The sequence below is a fragment of the Lathyrus oleraceus genome, chromosome 2 (genome assembly GCF_024323335.1).
Source record: "Lathyrus oleraceus cultivar Zhongwan6 chromosome 2, CAAS_Psat_ZW6_1.0, whole genome shotgun sequence".
Classification (NCBI taxonomy): Eukaryota; Viridiplantae; Streptophyta; class Magnoliopsida; order Fabales; family Fabaceae; genus Lathyrus; species Lathyrus oleraceus.
The window spans coordinates 191,160,204-191,182,034 of NC_066580.1; the positions used below are offsets into that span (position 1 = coordinate 191,160,204).

The 21,831-nt window shown below is 33.5% G+C and overlaps 1 protein-coding gene and 1 pseudogene across 5 annotated transcripts; both read right to left on the reverse strand.

Moving 5' to 3' along the window:
• Positions 1-334: 334 nt before the first annotated feature.
• Positions 335-6,829, reverse strand: LOC127118821 (dihydropyrimidinase-like; annotated as a pseudogene).
• Positions 6,830-13,228: 6,399 nt separating this feature from the next.
• LOC127118823 (serine carboxypeptidase-like 20) lies at positions 13,229-21,707 on the reverse strand. Of its 5 annotated transcripts, none has more exons than XM_051049075.1 (10): positions 15,972-16,326; positions 15,574-15,640; positions 15,191-15,406; positions 14,970-15,032; positions 14,704-14,826; positions 14,496-14,598; positions 14,358-14,395; positions 14,170-14,271; positions 13,998-14,078; positions 13,229-13,638 (listed from the first exon to the last, which is right to left on the reverse strand). In XM_051049075.1, exons 3-10 carry the CDS (start codon positions 15,236-15,238, stop codon positions 13,603-13,605), a joined length of 594 nt encoding a protein of 197 aa, XP_050905032.1. In that variant the 5' UTR covers positions 15,239-15,406; positions 15,574-15,640; positions 15,972-16,326; the 3' UTR covers positions 13,229-13,602. The 5 variants fall into 5 exon arrangements, 3 of the variants coding, with proteins under 3 accessions (XP_050905032.1, XP_050905030.1, XP_050905031.1); XM_051049073.1 differs by lacking the exon at positions 15,972-16,326 and adding an exon at positions 15,868-15,896 and having other exon boundaries at positions 15,191-15,373; positions 15,574-15,687; XM_051049074.1 differs by lacking the exon at positions 15,972-16,326 and adding an exon at positions 15,868-15,896 and having other exon boundaries at positions 15,574-15,687.
• Positions 21,708-21,831: the final 124 nt, after the last annotated feature.

Sequence of the window (21,831 nt, forward strand, 5' to 3'; positions counted from 1 at the left end):
TGAGGGAAATGATAAGTATTTATTAGGAATTTCCTTTCCTAAATATATTGTATTCTATTTAAGAGCACAGGCTGCTCTAATCAATAATAAGAAAAATTATCTCTGTCAGTAGCCATGCTGTAACTTCATCGAAGAAAAACCACTAAGCAAATTTGTACAAATCAGAAAATATGATTTTGGAAGTCATACAGAATGGAATCATATTCAGTAACTGTGAAGTTCCTCAACAAATTCATATGGTCCAGTATGAAATTATCAATAACTCATTTAAGTATCGAGAGTTTGTGCAGTTACTACCTCTACAGCTCCGCCAATATAGAAATATAATAATATATCTCCATAAATTATGTATATTAGAAAATATGATTTTGGAAGTCATACAAAACATCATATTTCAGTAACTGCAAAAAATCTGTTTCCTACAATAGAGAAAGACCCCGCGCATCTCTTCCCTCTTCGAGCCAACCGTTCACTTCCTCTATAAACGTTACGTTTTCAACACCGCCATCATGGCTAGTAACTAAACCAACAAGAATTCCACCAAGGGCATCGGAGATTACTGGATCTGAAATGAGTTAAAAACAATTTGCAACTTTTCAAGTTGATGCGCATCAATATCTATTAAAGACACGGTTACTACATATGGATAATAATAACCCAGACAAGGCACTTAAAATCTCTATATAATACAATTAACATATAGAATACGGACGCAGGACACGACACTGACACGTTGACACCAGTAATAATTTGAAAAAAATGAATAAATTGAATGTAGATATGGGTCGGTGTCGGACACCAGACATGCCGTTGATAAGAGGTGTGGATGCTTCAGAGCAATTAACAAAATTCATAATGTTAGTATTATCCTTCATTGTTTTCTGTTATCGTTTGAGAGACTTAATCAAAACAACTTTTGACATTTTTCATAAATTTTTTTGAACTAATTTTTACAGAGTTCTTCAAGATAGCTAACGAAAACAACTTATAACATATATAAAAACAATTTAAATTTATTTCATCTTTTGTTATAAAAATAGCTTATGCGAGCTTATTCATAAGCGCTTATTTTGATAAGCACTTGTGCTATAAGCTGCAAATAAGCTTTTTATCCAAACAGACCCTAAGTCATTTGGGAACAAAAGCACTTAAGGTCAAAATGGAAACAGTAAACAAGTAGGGAAGATTACTAAAATTAAGTTCAGTAAAACTTAAAACGTCACACTTGAAACACATCAATCCAAGGCTGTCAAACTCAGATCTCGGTATACGAGATATTTCTCCGTAGACTTATACAAAAGTAAAAAATGTTTAAAACATCTGCCATAATATGCAAACACAATGTAACAAGTCAATAGCATGTGCATAGTAAATGTTCAACATCTATCTTAGATTCTGTAATAAAGCAGACAAAAGATTATAAACTCGGCATTATAGAATCACTTTTTTTTACAAGTTTAAGCAAATGAGCTCACTCTCAATTAAGTGGAAGTGATTGACTATATGAGTGGCCCCAATTTTCTGTATGGCAAAGTAGATTCGATATAATTGCATAGCAAAAGAGTGGATTGTAAAGTGTTGTCAAGTTAATCTAATTATGGCTGCTATAATTCAAGTACAACAAGTCTTGTTTATACATTTTTCTCTATAAAAAAAAACGAGAATATTGTTGTGCAAACGTAATAGTTTTTCTACAAATAGACTCTTAATGGTATCTGTAATAGCTTTTCTACAAATAGACTCTTAATGGTATCTTTATATGTTGTAATTGCATGCTTTCTCTACATAATCTGGAATACATTACAAGGATTGAAGTTAAGAACCTGATGTCCTGGCTTTCGCAATTTCTTCCATTGCATCAATGCTCATGACATGAACCACATACAAAGGAGTGTTTACAAAATCTGCTAAGCGAATAGCAGGAGCAGTTGCCTCTCCTTCTAACTACACATGTTAAGGTTCCAAGTCAAATAAAGAAATGTATTATGAGTCATACTAACAGGTATTTAGATTTTAAACTTCACAGTAATCACAGAATACAACAAAATAAAACAAGTAATCAATCTAATGATTCTGATCATGTACCAGCTAAATGAGATTCATCAACAGAGATAAAAAAAATTGATCAGAATGAATGTAGAACTAGAGTGATTACAACTTAGCAGCATGCAAATTTTGACAAGGGTAGCTAAAAGCAGATAATTTGGCTCAAGCATAAGCACCTAAATCCAGTGCACTGTGAAGTAAGTCGACTAAGTGTGATTGTCAGAGATGTAAAGGGGTGGCTGAAAAATGAGGAGAAAATATCATTATGACGTAATAAAATAGTCTAGAGTACTAGACGATGAAATGAAACCAGACATGATCAGTATCTGTATTCCATTATTCTCTTCAATTCTATTATTCAGTAAACTATTTATTAAAAAGAGCAAAAATGAGACTAACCACTGGAGGCCTTGAAAGAGCATGTCCCTTGGGTCCAGTTATTCCAAGCTCTATCATCTTCTTTTGCCCTTCATCCACAGCATCTCCGTTTTCTGCATGGACCATGGCTAAGGCACCGAGAGACTTGCACTTTTTAAGTCCTTGTAGAAGAAGCTCATCACCGATCATAAGAGCTCCTTTGTAAGCCATGAAAAACTTAAAAGAATTGATACCTACAATCAGAAAACAAAGATGTACTTACTACGTGAAATAAATTCCTCAGAGCCCTTCCACAGGGTTATTGCCTCATAATAAACCAAATTATCTAAAATGCAAAACGGAAGTAAAATTATAACCTTTCTCCACGTAACTCTGCAATTGACAAGACATCACCAACTAGGATAAAATTAATCTTATATAAAATTATTTAACTCCCTTCCCTCTAAAACTTCCAGATTGTAATAAAATTTATTGTGATTATTACTGTTAATATATTTTGAAAAAAAAAATAATAATCTTTATTTTATATTTTTTAAAATATATTTAAACATATTTATATTAAGAAAACTTCAATTTTATTTTATTTTGACAGCAAGAAGACCTCAAAATGTATCACAAGTTCACAACATAATATATGTATGCTACTAACATACTACTATCAATTGCTTTCTCATAAAAACAAAAGGTTTTACTTGTCTTCTTTTGCTTTCTCATAATCAATACCAATATAGTAGTTAACTTTAATCCACCTATGAAGGTATATTTTGTGGTTAGCACATACAAGAAAAGATATTTATTGAGCAATATTATTTATAACCTTTTGTTCTTGAAAGTGATTGGAATCTATCAAACTCGTGAACATCTTGAAAAGCCTTTCATATCTAACTTGGTCTCAAAAATTTTACACTCACTTGCCATTAAATCACCTCTTAATTAAACTCTTTACTATATCAACCATCATAAACACTACTAAATAAAATAAAATAGCACAAAAACTACACACATAAAATTTACTTACGTATATCTTCGTCATCACTGAATGGTTTGGAGCTACTGATTTCATCAAGAGGAACAGAAAAACCAGTAAAAGAGAACGAGAGTCCCAAACTCGAAGCCCTACTAAGAGCGGCACCACTATTAACCTCATCCAACTCAACTTTCAAAGACGTTTGAGCGCTCCTCGCCTTCCTTATGTGTGTGTTTCTTCCTCCCGGCGACGCTCTCCTCGACTTCCTTGTAAGACTCCCCGCTGCCACCATGAGCTCCATTTCTCTTGCAACTGTTTCATCCCATTTGGTAATAGCCATATGGAAACCATAATCCATGCAAGACTTCTTCGCCTTCTTTTCATAGGCTTTGAAACCGGCCATTAAACTCCCATCAATTGGTATGGCAAAGTCAATGTGCATTGTCGTCCCACCAGCCAATACTGCGCGGCCTGGCCACTGAAGAAGTCATCCTTCGTTACAGTGTTCATAAACTCAAACTCTAGATGAGTATGAGGATCAATGCCTCCTGTTAGTAAACAAAAAGATGCAATCATATGGTATGTCAAAATCTGATGATGATGATGTCAAATTGACATCAAGATGGAATGTAAGAAACTAAATTCATGCATACAAGTGACATCGCTACGGTGATTCGTTTAAGAAGCATTTAACTATTGCATAGGTGTTAGAGTATCAACAACAATAGAACCCATCTTAGGTTGACTAAGTGGACTCAACTATGCCACAACACTTTTAATTAAGTAAATCACTCACTTTTCACACCAATGATGTAGTTCTTAAAGAACTTCAATTGGTCCCACATTGGTCTGCATAAGAGGGACATAGCGCTCCTTTGAATTTCACACACACTCTTCACTATTCTTAATTATTGCTAAGAATGGATTGCTTTTATAAGAATACATTTTCACCCTAGATATGAAGTGGAGCACTCCGATGGTAAAACCTCAAAGAACTAATAAGAGCCTATGAAATACCAATTCAAACACAAACACCAAACATGATATCAACCCTGACACGTAGGCATCAACAATAATACGTTGAAATGGAAGTGATCATTGATCGTATGTATCCACACGTGTCAGTGTCAGTGTCATATAAATGTTAGTCACCGAGACACACCTTCAACCTAAAGTGTCAAATATAAGCCAGGTTTTAAAAAATTGTCGCAACCGCATAGGTGTAAGTACTACATAGTTATAAACCCAGAAAGAATCATCATTGGAAGTGTTGTAAGATTAAAAATCAAAGGTCTAACCTGGCATAACAAACTTGCCAGTAGCATCTATGACACGCACCTCATCTCCAACCTGGCAATACCGAAATTACAAAAGTAAAAAATCCTAGGACAGAAAGCATAAAGTTGAATACAAAACCTGTGAAAACACTTTCTATTTTCATTTCTTAAGAATTGTGTTCATTTTAACATGATAAGTGTCTTGGAGTAAATAATTGCAAGTTAAGAATGATTCATTTGAGAAATAATACAGTGATAGTTGGATTAACAGCAACGATGACACCGTCTTCAATATAAACATCGGCGATTTGTTGATGGTGAGCATTAACCACAGTACCACCTTTGATCAACAACTTGGATGATGATGGAATTGAAGCTCCACAAGAAGAGTCTCCGTATCCGATTCCAGCTTCACAAAACTGAATTTCAAAATCCAAATTCAAAACTCGATGATAAGAGGTGTAGATATGGGTCGGTGTCGGACACCATTAGATATTTGCATTCTATTTCTAGCTACTCCTGGAAAATGCAAACAAGTGTAGTTAATTGTTTTCTGTTAATAAAATAAACAAAGCTTAGGAGATTGAACTAAATCAGATTGTTATATTAGAATTTAGATTCACATCATTCATTGATTAATACAACAGCTTCCAACAATTAAAATACAAACCCTATTCAAAATCAAACAATGGAAGAAATAATCTAAAGCCAAACTCATAAATAATCAAACGATCATTCATGAAGGAATAATTGAAATAGAAACAATATCAAAACATCAACATTAGCATGTATGCATTCTATAGAACATAAACAGACACATGAAAGATACATGCGGAACAAACAATCTAACAGTAAGTGCAACGACATAATAGGGATTAACTCTATTATTTTAATATTCACCAAACTCTTCCAAGTTATCCTCCTATAAAATCAACAAAACATTATCAATGTAAGCATTGAAAAGTAAATAGCTCACTACAAGAAAGCCAACAAAAAGTCCTTAAGACAAGTGAAAAAATGTTCAAATCAAAAAAAGGCTTCACATTTTTAGAAAAATTGTACATATTAATTCAAAAAATGAAATAAACGAATGAACCTGAATAATATGTTGAGCACAAACAAATCAAACCAAATCAAAAGAGGCAAACAGAAGAACATCATCTCTGATGACCTCAAGATTGTTTTTGATCTATTTATGAAATATTCATAGCAAGGGTGTGGTACCTACAATGTCTCTGACGATCATGTTAATAATGGATTCAAAATAATGTTGGGAAATAAAACAAAACCATCAAATAGTTCATCAATCTATAACAAATAAAGATAGCAATGAGTTAACACGCACTTGGTCAAGCATCCTTATCCCCAAAGCAGCTTTAGTACAGTGATGACATGTCACAGTAAAGTGAGCAAATCATGAAACCTTGGTAGGACTAACCACTCTCTGTCAAGAAAAATATAATACGGTTTGGTGTTGGGACTCCAGAATTACATTTCAAAATGAAAACAATACCACTGACACCAGTATGTATAATAAAAGAAAGTGTTAGAAATAGCTCAAAATAAACTGCAGAACTTAACCACTCACTGTATTCGGAAAGTAGCATTTCGCCACAATATTTGTGCAGTATTTATAACAAAACAATCACCTTGTGTATATATATAGTAAAAACAAAATGAAAAGAGGCAAACAGAAGAACATTACCTCATAAGGACCTCAAGACTGATTCTAATCTATTCATGACACGTGCATAGCAAGGTTGTGGTACCTGCCTGCAAAGACTCTGACAATATAGTAAGACTTGTGACATGAACAGACACTAAGAGTAACATTTTAGAGTAAAGAAATTAGCAAGACATGATGGAATTATAAGCATAAAAGAGTGACACTAACCTTTATGGGAAGTCTGTGAAAAAGGAAAAAGAACAACATACTAAATATCTTTCTATTTCAAGTTACTTTGTATGAATGCATTGTATAGGACCTAAACTGCAACCTGATTATCGTATGTAAGAAATGAGGGGGACAAATAATTTGATTGTTAGATCACACAGTAAGGGCAAAAACACAGATACATTACCTGAAGAAGGAGTTTCATCCTACTCATCATGACACAAGCATAGATTCAAAATAACATTGGGTAAATAAAACATCGTACCTAACAGAATCAACTTGAAATGAATAAAAAGTTGTTAGTTACTATCTAAATGACATCAAGATTGCGATTTTCCTCGTTCTTTTAGCATCGATGGCTTCTTGGGTGTTGTTAATGAGACGAAACAGTTCTAACCGCATCTCAACAAAGATGAAAAGTGTGGCCGCATTTCGGCATGATTCGCAATATTTCTCTTTCTTTGTAGTCCGCTAAACATATTACACACCTGTAGAAGCAAACTCGGTTATTTATCTATTCACTGGTTCCTTTTTTCATTAACTTATTAATCTATCACAGACCTGTCTAGATAAACAACTTATTTAAGCACTTATAACATCGTCGCTTATCATATAAAATAATTTTGAAGAGTGTTTATATCAATAGATAAGCTCCTATAAATCGATTCAACTAGGCCCTTAATCTATCATGTATCTGATACAACAACAACCAAGTCTTACCCCGTATCTGATGTTAACGAAAATATGAGGAACTTGTTCTGTATGAGTTAGAATTAATAAAAAGGACTTAACTGTGTATCTTCAATGGAACTGAAAGCCTCTTGATTGAACTTCAAAGTGGGGATTGCTTCAAGCAGAACTGGTTCAGGATCAGGGTCATTAACATGATGTTATGGCTATCAGAAAACAATGAAAAATCAAAAACTAAATCACCAAAACCTGCTAAGTTACAAAATTACATAAACCAGAACACAGCTTATTTGCAGCTTAAAACCACAATCTCTTAATATTCTATGTAAATAGAATGCAGCATTTGCATCAGACTCGGAAATTAAAAAACAACAAACAATTGCAGATTTCCTTATTCAACATACACTTCAAGTATTGGATCAGATTCATAATCTAGAAGTCCTCATAACCAAATAAAACTGAGATTATAGTATTGAAAAAAGATTAATTAAAAAAAAACAGAACAAAGAGTCCAAAAACAACAAAATAAAGGAGATGGAAAGTGGAATTACCTGTTCTATATCATATCTTGATTCAATCTGATACATCATCCTAGATTCAACACCACCTCTAAGTCTTCCACAAATGATTCTTGTACAAACAAAAACAATGAAAGTGGCACTCATGCCAAATCCAATAACAGTTGTCACTAAATTTGTCCCTGAACCCAACATCTCCAACCACCAAAATGAATCTCATTCACTCAGCTCGGTTGAATACCGGACTGTTAAGCATGGCCAGCAGCTCAAATCAAAGGTAAACTTCCTACCATGCTTTTAAGATGTTGCATTTCCTTTCTGTTGTTGGAAATTGTTTTGCAATATTAGTTCCAAAATGACAAAAGAGTTAAATAGCATTTAATGATTTGAATTCAATTTTTTAGTTATTGTTTTGTTTGAATTTTGAATTCAATTTTCATATCTTTTCATGAAATAGTGTCATATATGAAACATTGTGTTTTATGGTGAAATGGTGTTGTTTCATCAAAGGTTGCAAACTTTTGAAACAACATCCATATCTCCTATAAATATATGATTCTATTCAGAAAAATAATACAAGAACTAAAAACGAATTTCTCTTCCAAATTCCAGAAAACCTTCCTTGCATTTCGGGTTCTTCACTTGTCTTGTGCAGACTCGAAATAAGGCTGACATTATCCTGAGTGTTCTTGCATTTTCCAACTCTAAGACATAATAAAAGAGTGCTTGAAATACTTTTAAGGAAAGTGATTCTCAATCACGATTCAGTCCTGGATCCATTTAATTTTACCGAATTTTCTAACAATCTTAAAAGTATTAGTAACATAATGGCTTCAGACGCTGTTGTTTCAAGCATCAAAGTGATGAACCAGGATCTTGTCAAGTTAGATCGATTTGATGGAACAAATTACACAAGATGGCAAGACAAGATGACATTCCTATTGACTGCCCTGAAGGTTCACTATGTTCTTGATCCCGACCTACAACCAATACCTGAACCAACAGAAAATGATTCGGAAGAACTCAAGAAGGAGCGCAAGAAACGCAAGGAGGACGAACTGCTTTGCCGTGGACACATTCTGAATACTTTATCTGATCGTCTCTACGACCTCTACACAGACAATCCATCGGCAACAGAAATATGGAAGGCACTAGAATTCAAGTTCAAGGCTGAAGAGGAAGGTACGAAGAAGTTCTTAATATCTAAATATTTCGATTTTAAATTCTTAGATTCTAAGCCCATTCTTCCACAAGTGCATGAATTGCAAGTTCTGGTCAATAAAATAAAGGCAGTAAAAATAGACATCCCTGAGACCTTCCAAGTCGGTGCAATTATTGCAAAATTACCACCTTCATGGAAAGGCTACCGAAAGAAATTGTTGCACAGTTCCGAGGACTTCTCCTTGGAGAAAATTCAGAAACATCTTCGAATCGAGGAGGAATCGAAGGAGAGGGAGAAATCTGAACCCCCTACTCATTTCAAAACAAACGCTGTGACCAACAAGGGAAAGAAGAGACATGATGGCATAAAGAGTCATCTTGGACCAAAGAAAGAACATAACAAGTTCAAGAACTCTGGCGGTCATAAAGGTCCAAAGAACGGATGTTTCGTATGCGGTAAACCTGGACACTATGCTCGAGATTGCAGACAAAATAAAGCAAAAAATGAGATCAATGCAATTCGATCAGATGATGACATAATTGCTACAGTGAGCGAAATTATGGCAATCAAAGGAAAAGTTCAAGGTTGGTGGTATGACACTTGTGCTACAGTGCATGTTACTTATGACAAGGCTGCATTCAAAACCTATTCTGAAGCAATTGATGGACAAGAGGTACAAATGGGAAATGAAGTCCGCTCTAAAGTTGTTGGAACCGGTTCGGTCGAACTTAACTTCACTTCTGGAAAGAAAGTTACACTTGTAAATGTGCTTCATGTTCCAGACATGAATAGGAATCTTGTTAGTGGGGATTTATTGGGAAAACCGGGTATTAAATCTGTATATGAATCGGGCAAACTTATTTTGACCCGTAATGGTGTATTCATTGGAAAAGGATATTCCGCAGAGGGAATGATCAAACTATGTACTAATGATAATATTATTAATGAAATTTCTAATTCCGTTTACATGCTTGATTCCGTTTCTTTATGGCATAATAGATTAGCACATTGTGGTATTAGTTCTATGAAGAGACTAATTAAATCTGGACTAATTTCATGTAATATAAAGGATTTCAAAAAATGTGAATTATGTGTTGAATCAAAAATGATTAAGAAGCCTTTCAAAAGTGTTGAAAGGAAAACGAAATTACTTGATCTTGTGCACTCAGATTTGTGCGAATTTAATGGCATGTTGACACGTGGAGGGAATAGATACTTTATTACATTCATAGACGATTCCTCTAGATACACTCATGTATATCTCTTAAAGCATAAAGATGATGCATTTAATGCCTTTAAGACTTATAAAGCAGAAGTCGAAAATCAATTAAATAAAAGTATAAAGGTCCTTAGAAGTGATAGGGGCGGCGAATACTTTTCAATTGAATTTGATGCATTCTGTGAAGAGCACGGTATAATACATGAATGTTCGGCACCACGAACACCACAACAAAATGGCATGGCAGAAAGAAAGAATCGAACATATCAAGAGATGATGAATGCCATGTTGATGCATTCTAAATTACCCCTTAACTTGTGGGGTGAGGCATTATTGTCCGCCTGTCATATAATCAATAGAATTCCGTTAAAGAAAACTGGTATATCTCCATATGAGTCATGGAAAGGCAGAGCGCCAAATATCGGTTACTTTAAAGTGTGGGGGTGTGTGGCATACTACAAAAACATGGACCCTAAAAGAACCAAGTTGGGTCCTCGAGGAATAAGATGTGCTTTTGTAGGATATGCACAACACAGTAAAGCATATAGACTCTTAAATCTAGAATCTAATGTAATTGTTGAATCCCGGGATGTAGAATTCTTTGAAAACCTTATCACAAAGGATAAAGGATCGGAGTCGGCCACTAATAAAGAATCTCATGAAGATAACTCTTCTCGGACTGTAGAAATACAAACTGAAGGCACTCCTATAATCATTGAACCACAACCCGAGCCTAGGATAAGCAAGAGAATTCGGAAAACAAAGAATCTAGGACCAGATGAGATTGATTCTCAATCTATTTCCTTTTATCTTGTTGAGGGAAATTGTAAGAACTTTGTTCAACGCATTCCGATTATTCTTCAAGTGGAAGATGATCCAAAAACTTATAAGGAAGCAATAACTTCAAGGGACTCCACTTTTTGGAAAGATGCTATCCAAGATGAAATGGATTCAATTGTATCAAACCACACTTGGGAACTTGTTGACTTACCTAAGGGATCAAGGCCCATTGGATGCAAGTGGGTGTTTAAGAAGAAATACCATAGCGATGGTACTCTAAACACTTATAAAGCCAGATTAGTGGCAAAAGGATTTAGACAGAAAGAAGGCATAGATTACTTCGACACATATGCACCAGTAGCAAGAACAACTACTATTAGATTGTTGTTTGCCTTAGCATCTTTGAATGATCTTATAATCCATCAGATGGATGTTAAAACAGCGTTCCTAAATGGAGATCTCGATGAGGAAATCTACATGGAACAACCGGAAGGCTACCTGCTTCCTGGAAATGAACAAAAGGTGTGTAAACTTGTCAAATCCTTATACGGACTAAAACAAGCACCAAAACAGTGGCATCAAAAATTTGACTCTGTAATACTCTCAAATGGATTTATTCCTAATTTTTGTGACAAGTGTTTATACACAAAGACGTGCAAAACCACTGTAATATTCCTTTGTCTCTATGTCGACGATATGTTGATCATTAGTAATGATTTAAAAGGAATCTTAGAAACAAAGAAGTTTCTAACATCCACTTTCAAGATGAAAGATCTTGGACTTGTTGACACAATTTTAGGAATTAAGGTTAAGCGAAATAGTGGGGGTTATGAACTTAGTCAAACCCACTATATTGAGAAAATGCTTGATAAGTTTAAACATCTAAACTTTAAGGAAGTAACCACTCCATTTGATCATGCCAACAAACTTCAAAAGAATAATGGAAGATCAGTGGCTCAATTGGAATATGCAAGTGCAATAGGGTGTCTAATGTACCTAATGCAATGTACCAGACCCGACATATCATTTGCAGTCAGTAAAATGAGTCGATTTACTAGTAATCCAAGTAATGAACATTGGAAGGCAATTACAAGGATTTTTGGCTATCTACTGAAAACCAAGGACCTTGGTCTTCACTATGGAAGGTTCCCTGCCATATTAGAAGGATACACTGATGCGAGTTGGATATCTAATATTGGAGACCATAAATCTACAACTGGATGGATATTTACACTTGCTGGTGGAGCAATTTCTTGGAAGAGCAAGAAACAAACATGCATTACACTTTCGACCATGGAATCAGAGTTTGTGGCTCTCGCTTCCGCCGGTCAAGAAGCGGAATGGTTGAGGGATCTTCTGTTGGAAGTTCCATTGGCTAAAGACAATGTCTCAAAAGTGATGATACATTGCGATAGCCAAGCCACATTAGCAAGAGCATTCAGCGAAGTGTATAATGGAAAGTCTAGACATATAGGACTTAGACATTCGTTCGTAAGAAAATTGATTAAGGATGGAATCATTTCACTCACCTACATACGAACATGCTATAACTTAGCAGATCCGTTTACTAAGCCACTGGCCAGAGACTTAGTACGAACAACCTCGAGAGGAATGGGGTTGAAACTCCTTAAATAAAGGTTCCGACAGCGGCAGCAACCCAATCTTATGTTAACAAAACATTAACTTCAAGATTCAATGGGTAACAACAAGTCGTTGAATTGGATGTAAGTCAAGAATTTGGGAAATAAGGTTGACTGTGTTGAATTGAGGGTTGAGGTTTCCAAAACCTCTTAATGAAGTTCATTAACGAAGAAGAGTATCTATTGGAAAGGATGCTATATGAACCTCACCTATGTGAATTTTGAGATGGTGCCGTCTCAAAGTGAGAGTTGGAGTTTCTCTCATGAAAAATTCATGAAAAGGATAGCATATGGCCATAAATAAGTGCTAAGCGAGATATGTAAAGGAAGAACCTTTAAAGAGTGTGTGTAAGGTAACGCCGGTCTGATCCCATGGATTAATGGTTTAAAAGCTTTGCTACCAAACATTCCGATTAAACTCTGCGTTATCCTCACTAAGGTTAAGTTTAAAATCGAAAGATACCTAACTGTATTAACACTTTTTATATTTCACTATCTGGAATGATTTTTGTCATTATTAGAACTAGTAGGGGATTGTTGGAAATTGTTTTGCAATATTAGTTCCAAAATGACAAAAGAGTTAAATAGCATTTAATGATTTGAATTCAATTTTTAGTTATTGTTTTGTTTGAATTTTGAATTCAATTTTCATATCTTTTCATGAAATAGTGTCATATATGAAACATTGTGTTTTATGGTGAAATGGTGTTGTTTCATCAAAGGTTGCAAACTTTTGAAACAACATCCATATCTCCTATAAATATATGATTCTATTCAGAAAAATAATACAAGAACTAAAAACGAATTTCTCTTCCAAATTCCAGAAAACCTTCCTTGCATTTCGGGTTCTTCACTTGTCTTGTGCAGACTCGAAATAAGGCTGACATTATCCTGAGTGTTCTTGCATTTTCCAACTCTAAGACATAATAAAAGAGTGCTTGAAATACTTTTAAGGAAAGTGATTCTCAATCACGATTCAGTCCTGGATCCATTTAATTTTACCGAATTTTCTAACATCTGTTTCATCATACTCATGAGCATAGCATGACACACCAAAGGTGTAGTACCTGCAAAAACTCCGACGATCAAGTTAGTTATGAATTCAAAATAATTTTGGTAAATAAAAGAACATACTAATCACAAGCAGATCATAACAACTTCACAATTGCACAATCAAATAATAATAATTGAGAAAGATTGTACATAAAACCATAACAAGGATATATTAAGTCAACCGTGCAATTTTTCTTATAGACGACACAAGAAGAAGATGGCTAATTTTAAATGAACTGTAGCCATGCTGTAACTTCATTGAAGAAAAACCACTAAAGCAAATTTGTACAAATCAGAAAATATGATTTGGAAGTCATACAAATCAGAAAATATGAATTGACAGTAATAATGATAATGTAATCGATTTACATACTTCATTAAGGTTCGACAACCAATGGTTACAGTCACTAGAGTTTGTTGCATAGAAAGTCCCGTTGCATGCTTTTGTTATGTTCTGTAACACATAACATAACATCAATCATACGAATGTTGTTTGATTCAGTACAGTTCAAAAATCATGAGACTCTTAAATATTTTATTTATACCTCGAGTATTTGATCAGAGATCAGACCCATTCCGTGTGCAAAAGGAACAAGAGCATTGCCATCAAATTGTTCATCAGCAACAGGATTTACAATCAAATAACCCTACAAATTCAAATCCGTTTATATTTAAGCAACAAAAGTAAAAAAAAAAATAATAATGTATAATCACTGAATGGCAAAATATATACCTTGAAATTCCGTTTAGGTTTGATACCAGCTTCAATTCCTAAACAACATCAAACAAATAATAATGCATATTAGTTATTATTTTTCTAGTACATTAATTTAATTCAACATTTTCATGACATAACCACATTTAGTAATACCTTGTACTACTTTATGAGCAAGAGTAGGCACATAAACTCCAGCATAAGATTCTCCAACAAGGTATAAGGGGTTTGCAAGAAACTCAGGATATAATTCAAACCACTTGTTTGTTCAAAAATAAAGTAGATATGTTAACAATATGGCAAGAGCAATGATTAAGGAATTAAGGAATTGTTGATGCAAATCTTTTAGAAATTTTTTTCTTACTTTGAGGAGAAAAGTATGTGAATCAGTCGCAGTCTTTTCATCTCCAGTTTCGTACTGAGATGTATTTTTCGAATACGAAAATCCTACTCCAACGGGTGAGTCCAAATATATAATGTTGGAAACCTGCAAGAAAACACATTAAAAATGATTCAAAATGTTTTGTCTAATATTTAGACTAAAATCATATATTTTAAATACTACAAATACTAATTTAATAGATTGAATTTCTGATTATTATTATTAAAAATGACCAAACTTGGACCAACTGTATGGATTGAGATGCAACTTAGGCAAGGATCCATTGACAGGTTTGTCAAAATTAAAAGGACCTGAAACACATCACCAATGGAACACATTGTTTATATAATATATTAGATTAGATATTACAAAAAAATTGTTTTGGATATTAAAATGAATTTTCACTCTACATTTATTTGATTTGAGAAACAATTACAAAATGAAAATGATAGTGAAAAATAGTTATTACCATGTTCATATACAAAACCATCAAAACTAGAACATCCTGGTCCACCATTCAGCCATAGAACAATAGGGTCCTTTGATGAATCGCCTTCTGATTGAACAAAATAGTAATACAAGTTCTTACCATGACTTTCATCTATTGTTACATACCCTCCATAGTGCTTTGAAGGTAGAGATCCATTGAAGCCTGGAACATTGGTTATAAGAGATCCTTTAGGCGCTGAATGTGTCAACACAAATGTTAGGAAAATATGAAGCAAGATCAAGTAAAAGTTTCTCATCTTGAATGTAAGAAAGGGACAGTGTAATTAACACAATTTATAGAAGAAAAAATCCCTCACCACTGCATAAACCAAATGAAAAGAGAAAACACAAGAAGATTATTACCTGTAATGACTTTAAGACTGATTTTGATATATTCATGATGTGAGCATACCAAGGTTGTGGTAACTGCCTGCAAAGACTCTGACAATCAAGTAAAACTGACATTGACCAACAAGTCTGTGAAAAAGGAAAAAGAACAAGATACAGTTAGGAATTCATACTCAACCATACATACTAAATGTCATTCTATTTCTAGTTACTTTACCTAAAGAAGGAGTTTGATCCTATTCATCATGACACAAGCATAGTAACAGATGGATGGATTCAAAATAACATTGGGGAAATAAAACAACATACCTAACAGAATCAATTGAAATGAATAAAAAATTGTTAGTTACTATCTAAATGACATCAAGATTGCGATTTTCCTCTTTCTTTAGTTCTAATCGCATCTCACCAACCTAAATAATTTCATCCATTAACCGTAAGCGTGTTTTCTGCAGTGGTGAGGAAGTATGATGAGGGGACGATAGTGTGATCATGTGAGGAATCTCATCATCTAAAAACTGTATCTTTCGTTTCTTATTAGGTTTTGGTGCCGGTCGGGTTGACGTAAATGAAATCCGAGAACATGGTGATGAATGTGGTGAGTCCATCAGAACAGAACACATCAAAGATTGAGAAAAAGATCATTAGAAAAAGATCATTAGATAAAATTATCTTTTATTGCCAATTCTTTACTTTTTTTTTCACAACTTTTTATTTATTTTATAATATATAAAAATATAAGCATTCATCATGAGGCAAAAGAAGCAACCTATACTTACATTTTGATATTGTTGTTGCTGATTTTGCATCGAATCCAATAATAAGAGTAAGCATGGGAACAAATATGCCACCTCCACCAACACCTCCCACAGTTCCAAATGATGATCCTAGAAATCCAATTATGGTACCAACTATTATTCTCTACCCAAATTTCATCACCTGCATGCACCACAAATATTATCAATTTAGTATATATCCACATGCTTATATATATATATATATATATATATATATATATATATATATATATATATATATATATATATATATATATATATATATATATATATATATATATATATATATATATATATATATATATATATATATATATATATATATATATATATAATATATATATATATATATATATATATATATAACCCTAAAAAATAATCTCATACACATGTGAAATTTTTATGAAGTATTTGTGAATATTGAACACTCTTACCGGCCAAGTGTGTTTATAAAATACTTTAGCATGGTGATTAGCATCAACTCCTTTGGTTTCATTACTTGAAGTTGAAGCTGGTGTTGTTTTTTGGTCGGTGTGTTGCTGAGAAGAAGTAACATAAGCTGAAAGAAGAAGAACAAAAGAAATTACCAGAACCCTAGATCTTCCTGGAATTAACCATTTCATGACCCTTCTTTTTTATCCATGCACAACCATCATCATGTTGTAGATATAGATCCTGCTGTAGCTGATCTAGATCGTTAGATGAAGAGTAGTTTTCTTTAGTTTTCTATAAACGAGCACAAACAAATCAAACCAAATCAAAAGAGGCAAACCTGAAGAAGGAATTTCATCCTACTCATCATGACACAAACATAGATTCAAAATAACATTGGGTAAACAAAACAAAATACCTAACAAAATCAATTTGAAATGAATAAAAGTTGTTAGTTACTATCTAAATGACATCAAGATTGCGATTTTCCTCGTTCGTTCAGCATCGATGGCTTCTTGGGTGTTGTTAATGAGACGAAATAGTTCTAACCGCATCTCACCAAGCTCAATAATTTCATTCTTTAATGGTAAGCGTGTTTTCTGCAGTGGTGAGGGAGTATGATGGGGTGACGATAGTGTGATCATGTGAGGAATCTCATCATCTAAGAACTCTATCTTTTGTTTCTTAATCAGCATTAAAATAGATGAAGAATAACTCACAATTTCCATTGTTTGCGTCATCTTCGATCAACCGAATCACTAGGGTTGAGGCAGGACTCCACACTTCAAACTCAGCCTGACCCAGGAACCAGTTGTCACCCAACATTTTCACCCTTTGCCCATTTCCATTGTTCCAGCAGGCCCTCGAGCCAATGACACTCATCCACTCGTAGTTGGGTTCAAGAACGGATGGTGCTTCCAATAGGGTAGACCGCAGGCTGCTTCTGTTCTTGAACACTCTAGCAGCTTGTTGAGCATGATCCAAGGCGTCCCTGCATCACTTTCTAAATCTCATGGAACCGATCACAGCAAACCAAACTTCCTACCATTTCCTTTCTGTTTAATCATACTCATGAACATAGCATGACACGGCAAAGGTGTGGTACCTACAAAAACTCCGACGGTCAAGTTATGAATTCAAAATAATATTGTAAATAAAAGAACATAGTATCTTAGATATTCTCCCGCAGATCATGACAAGTTTACAATTGCATATTCAAATATTGAGAAAGATTATCCATAAAACCATAACAAGGGTATATTAAGTCAACCGGTGCAATTTTTCTTATAGATTGCAGAAGGAGATGGATAATTTTAAATGAACTGTAGCAATGTTGTATCGAGTAAAGCTGAGACAATGACAAATCCCTGCAACCACATTTGAAGGAAGACCACTTCACCAAATTAGTACAAATCAGAAAATATGCAGGATAACTTTCTACCTACATATTGTAACCACATTGAAGTAATAATAAAAAGATTTTGGTAGTCATAGTTGCAAATTACTGGGATCTGAAATGAATTATAAACAATATGCAATTTTTCAAGTTGATGTACATCAATATATATTAAAGACACAGTTACCACATATGGGTAACAATGACCAGAACACGGCACTGGAAATTTCATATTATAGATTTCAAACTTTTCTTTACGCACTAATTAATAAATTAACCTATACAATACGGACATGGGACACGACGGTGACACGTCAACACCAATAATAATTTGAAAAAATTAATCAATTGAATGTGGATGTGTCAGTGTCAGGAACCAACACATGCCTGACATTGGACACACCTTTGATCGGAGGTGTAGGTACTACAAATCAATTAACAAATTTATGTGATATAATTTAAAGAAATGCATGAAACTCTATATGAAAAATAGCTGGGATGCAGACCGAATTATACTTCCAAATCAAAGGCTCCCTGCATCACTTTCAATTCTCATGGAACCGGTCACCAATTACTATAAATTCAGGAAAAATAAACTGAACAAGTGAACTAAGGCAGCCAAATTTAATATGGAAGAAATATTGAATTTAGACAAAGAATAAGTTCATTTAATCATTGCATAGTTCAAAAAAGACCTGAATAATATCTGAGAAAATGTTCAAGTCAAGAAAAGGCTTCACGATTTTATAAAACTTGTACATTAATAAATGAAATCAACGAATGAACCTGAATAATTTGTTGAGCACAAACAAATCAAACCAAATTAAAAGAGGCAAACAGAAGAACATTACCTCTAAAGACCTCAAGACTGACATGGTCATAGCAAAGGTGTGGTACCTACAAAGTATCGGACGATCAAGTTAGTTATGGATTCAAAATAATCTTTAGCTAGTGATGTTGGTTTGATCACACTCTTGGGGTTGAGAACCTTCCTAAGTTTGAACACGACCTCCAAAGATGTTCCAATTGTATGCCCTGCAGCATCAACTCCTTCATTTGTAACCTCAACGGCTGGCTCTCCCTATCAAATATGACCAAAAGAAACAGTGAAATCAAAACACAACCCTTATCAGTATAATATAAAAAAGAAAGTGCGAGAAACTGCTCAATATTTGTTATGGATTTGTGCATTATTTACTACTTGTAACAAAACAATCACTTTGCATTTATTGTAAAAACCAAATGAAAAGAAGCAATAGAAGAACATTACCTGTGATGACCTCAACACTCATTTTGATCTATTCATGACAAGAGCGTACATACCGTCCTACAAAGATTCGGACGAACAAGTTAGTTATCACTTCAAAATAATTTTGGGAAATAAAAAAAGTAACATTTTAGAGTAAACAAAAAGACGAAATTATAACAACACATGACGTTATAAGCATAAAAGAGTGACATTGACCTTTATGGGAAGTCTTTGAAGAAGGAAAAAGAACAACATACAGATAGAAAGTCCTACCGAACCAAACATAGTATTTTTAGATACCTTTGGATGATACCAACAAATTTACTTTTTATGAATGCATTATCTATATAAATTATAGTTTTTTTTTTTTTACAAATTTAGTTTACGAGACAACTTGCAAAGTAGAATTCATAAAAAATAATTATTATGTTATAAACATTGTTGTGCAATCTCTTAGTGAAAAGCTTTATTATACATGCACTTTTTATCATAACAAATAGAGACAACAGGATTCAAAATCCATAATTTAGTGGACATAGGTAGATAGCACAAAGAAATCATGAGACGAAAACAAATTCACTGATTTTGTGAACAAATATTTGTAGTATTATACTAATACAAATTACAAAAGAGAAGTAGTTAAAAGCAACAAAAATTCATATGATGAGCCTCATCATATTTTAAGAAAAAACTACACACATGCATTGTTTTAAATCATGCAAAGGAAGAAAAAAATATATTAATTGTAAATTCAAAATAATATTAGTAAAAAAAAAAGAACATATTACCTTAGATATCCTCCAACAAATCATGACAACTTCACAATTTCATAGTCAAATTGTTGAAATATGAGATTGAGGGACATTTGAATATACAGTATGTCTGAATAAGATTACGAAGATTGTATTATACGGTATATTATATTAATTACATAAGGAATATGCAATGGTATATTCTATTATATTCTAGATAGGTTAAAAAATAATCAATGGAATATTTTCTATACAAATATTAACACTCCCCCTCAAATTTAAACATATGAGTTAAATGCACTAAGCTTACCACATATATAATTAGTTTTAGGATCTCGTAGGGATTTTGTAAACACATGCCAATTGATCATTAGAGTTGACAAAACTTGTGACAATGTCGTTTGATTCTATCTTCTCTCTGACAATGTTTGGTCCTCTCATGAAACCTGGATTCGAAACAATACATAATGGAATTTGATTATCACAAATAAGTGTCATGGTCTTATTTTTTCAAATTGAAGTTCTTTGAGCAGTTGATTCAACCAAACGGCCTCACATGTTACTAGTGTCATAACCTTATATTCTACCTCAGCACTTGATCTTGCAACTACATTTTGTTTCTTACTTTTATAGGATATTAGGTTTCCTTCAACAAATAAACAATACTCAGAGATAAATCGTCTAACAATGGGTGAGTTTTTTCAATCAGCGTTAGGATATCCAACTATCTGAGTATGTCCTTTATTTTCATAAATGACATTTTCCTAGAGAACCTTTAATGTATCTCAGAATCCAAAAAATAGCGCTCATGTGTTCTTAGAAAGGAGAATTTAAGAACTACTTCACCATACTAATTGAAAAAGAAATGTTGGGATGTGTGACTGTGAGATAATTTAACTTTTCAACTAATATCCTATACATCCTTAATTCATATAGAAGCTCCCCCTGATTAGGTAGAATTTTAACACTTGGATCCATAAGAGTATTAACTGGTTTAGCATTCTACAAACTTGTTTCTTCAAAAGTATCCATGGCATATTTCCCCGAAGAAATTACCATATCATCTTTAGATTTGACTACCTCAATACCCAAAAAATATAGGAGTTTACCAAGATCTTTCGTCTGAAATTTATTCGATAGATGTTATTTCAACTGGAATATTCCCTTTGATGTATCTCAGAATCCAAAAAATAGCGTTCATGTGTTCTTAGAAAGGAGAATTTAAGAACTAGTTTACCACACTTACTAGAAAAGAAATGTTGGGACAGTCACTGTGAGATAATTTAACTTTCCGACTAATATCTTATACATCTTTAAGTCATATAGAAGCTCCCCCTAATTTGGTAGAATTTTAACACTTGGATCCATAAGAGTATTAACTGGTTTAGCATTCTACAAACTTGTTTCTTCAAAAGTATCCATAGCATATTTCTCCGGAGAAATTACCATATCATCTTTAGATTGGACTACCTCAATACCCAAAAAATATAGGAGTTTACCAAGGTCTTTCGTCTGAAATTTATTCGATAGATGTTATTTCAATTGGAATATTCCCTATTGATGACTAAAAATTTGAAAATGTCATCTACATACACAGCAAGAAGTAAGGCAGCCAGATTTAATATGGAAGAAATATTGAATTTAGAC

Coding starts and splice junctions, on each gene's coding strand:
- LOC127118823 (XM_051049075.1), bottom strand. CDS start 15,238: ATGGTGGACCAGGATGTTCTAGTTTTGATGGTTTTGTATATGAACATG. Junction 15,033..15,190: donor TGGTTTTGTATATGAACATG/GTAATAACTATT, acceptor GATGTGTTTCAG/GTCCTTTTAATTTTGACAAA. Junction 14,079..14,169: donor TCTCTGATCAAATACTCGAG/GTATAAATAAAA, acceptor TATGTGTTACAG/AACATAACAAAAGCATGCAA.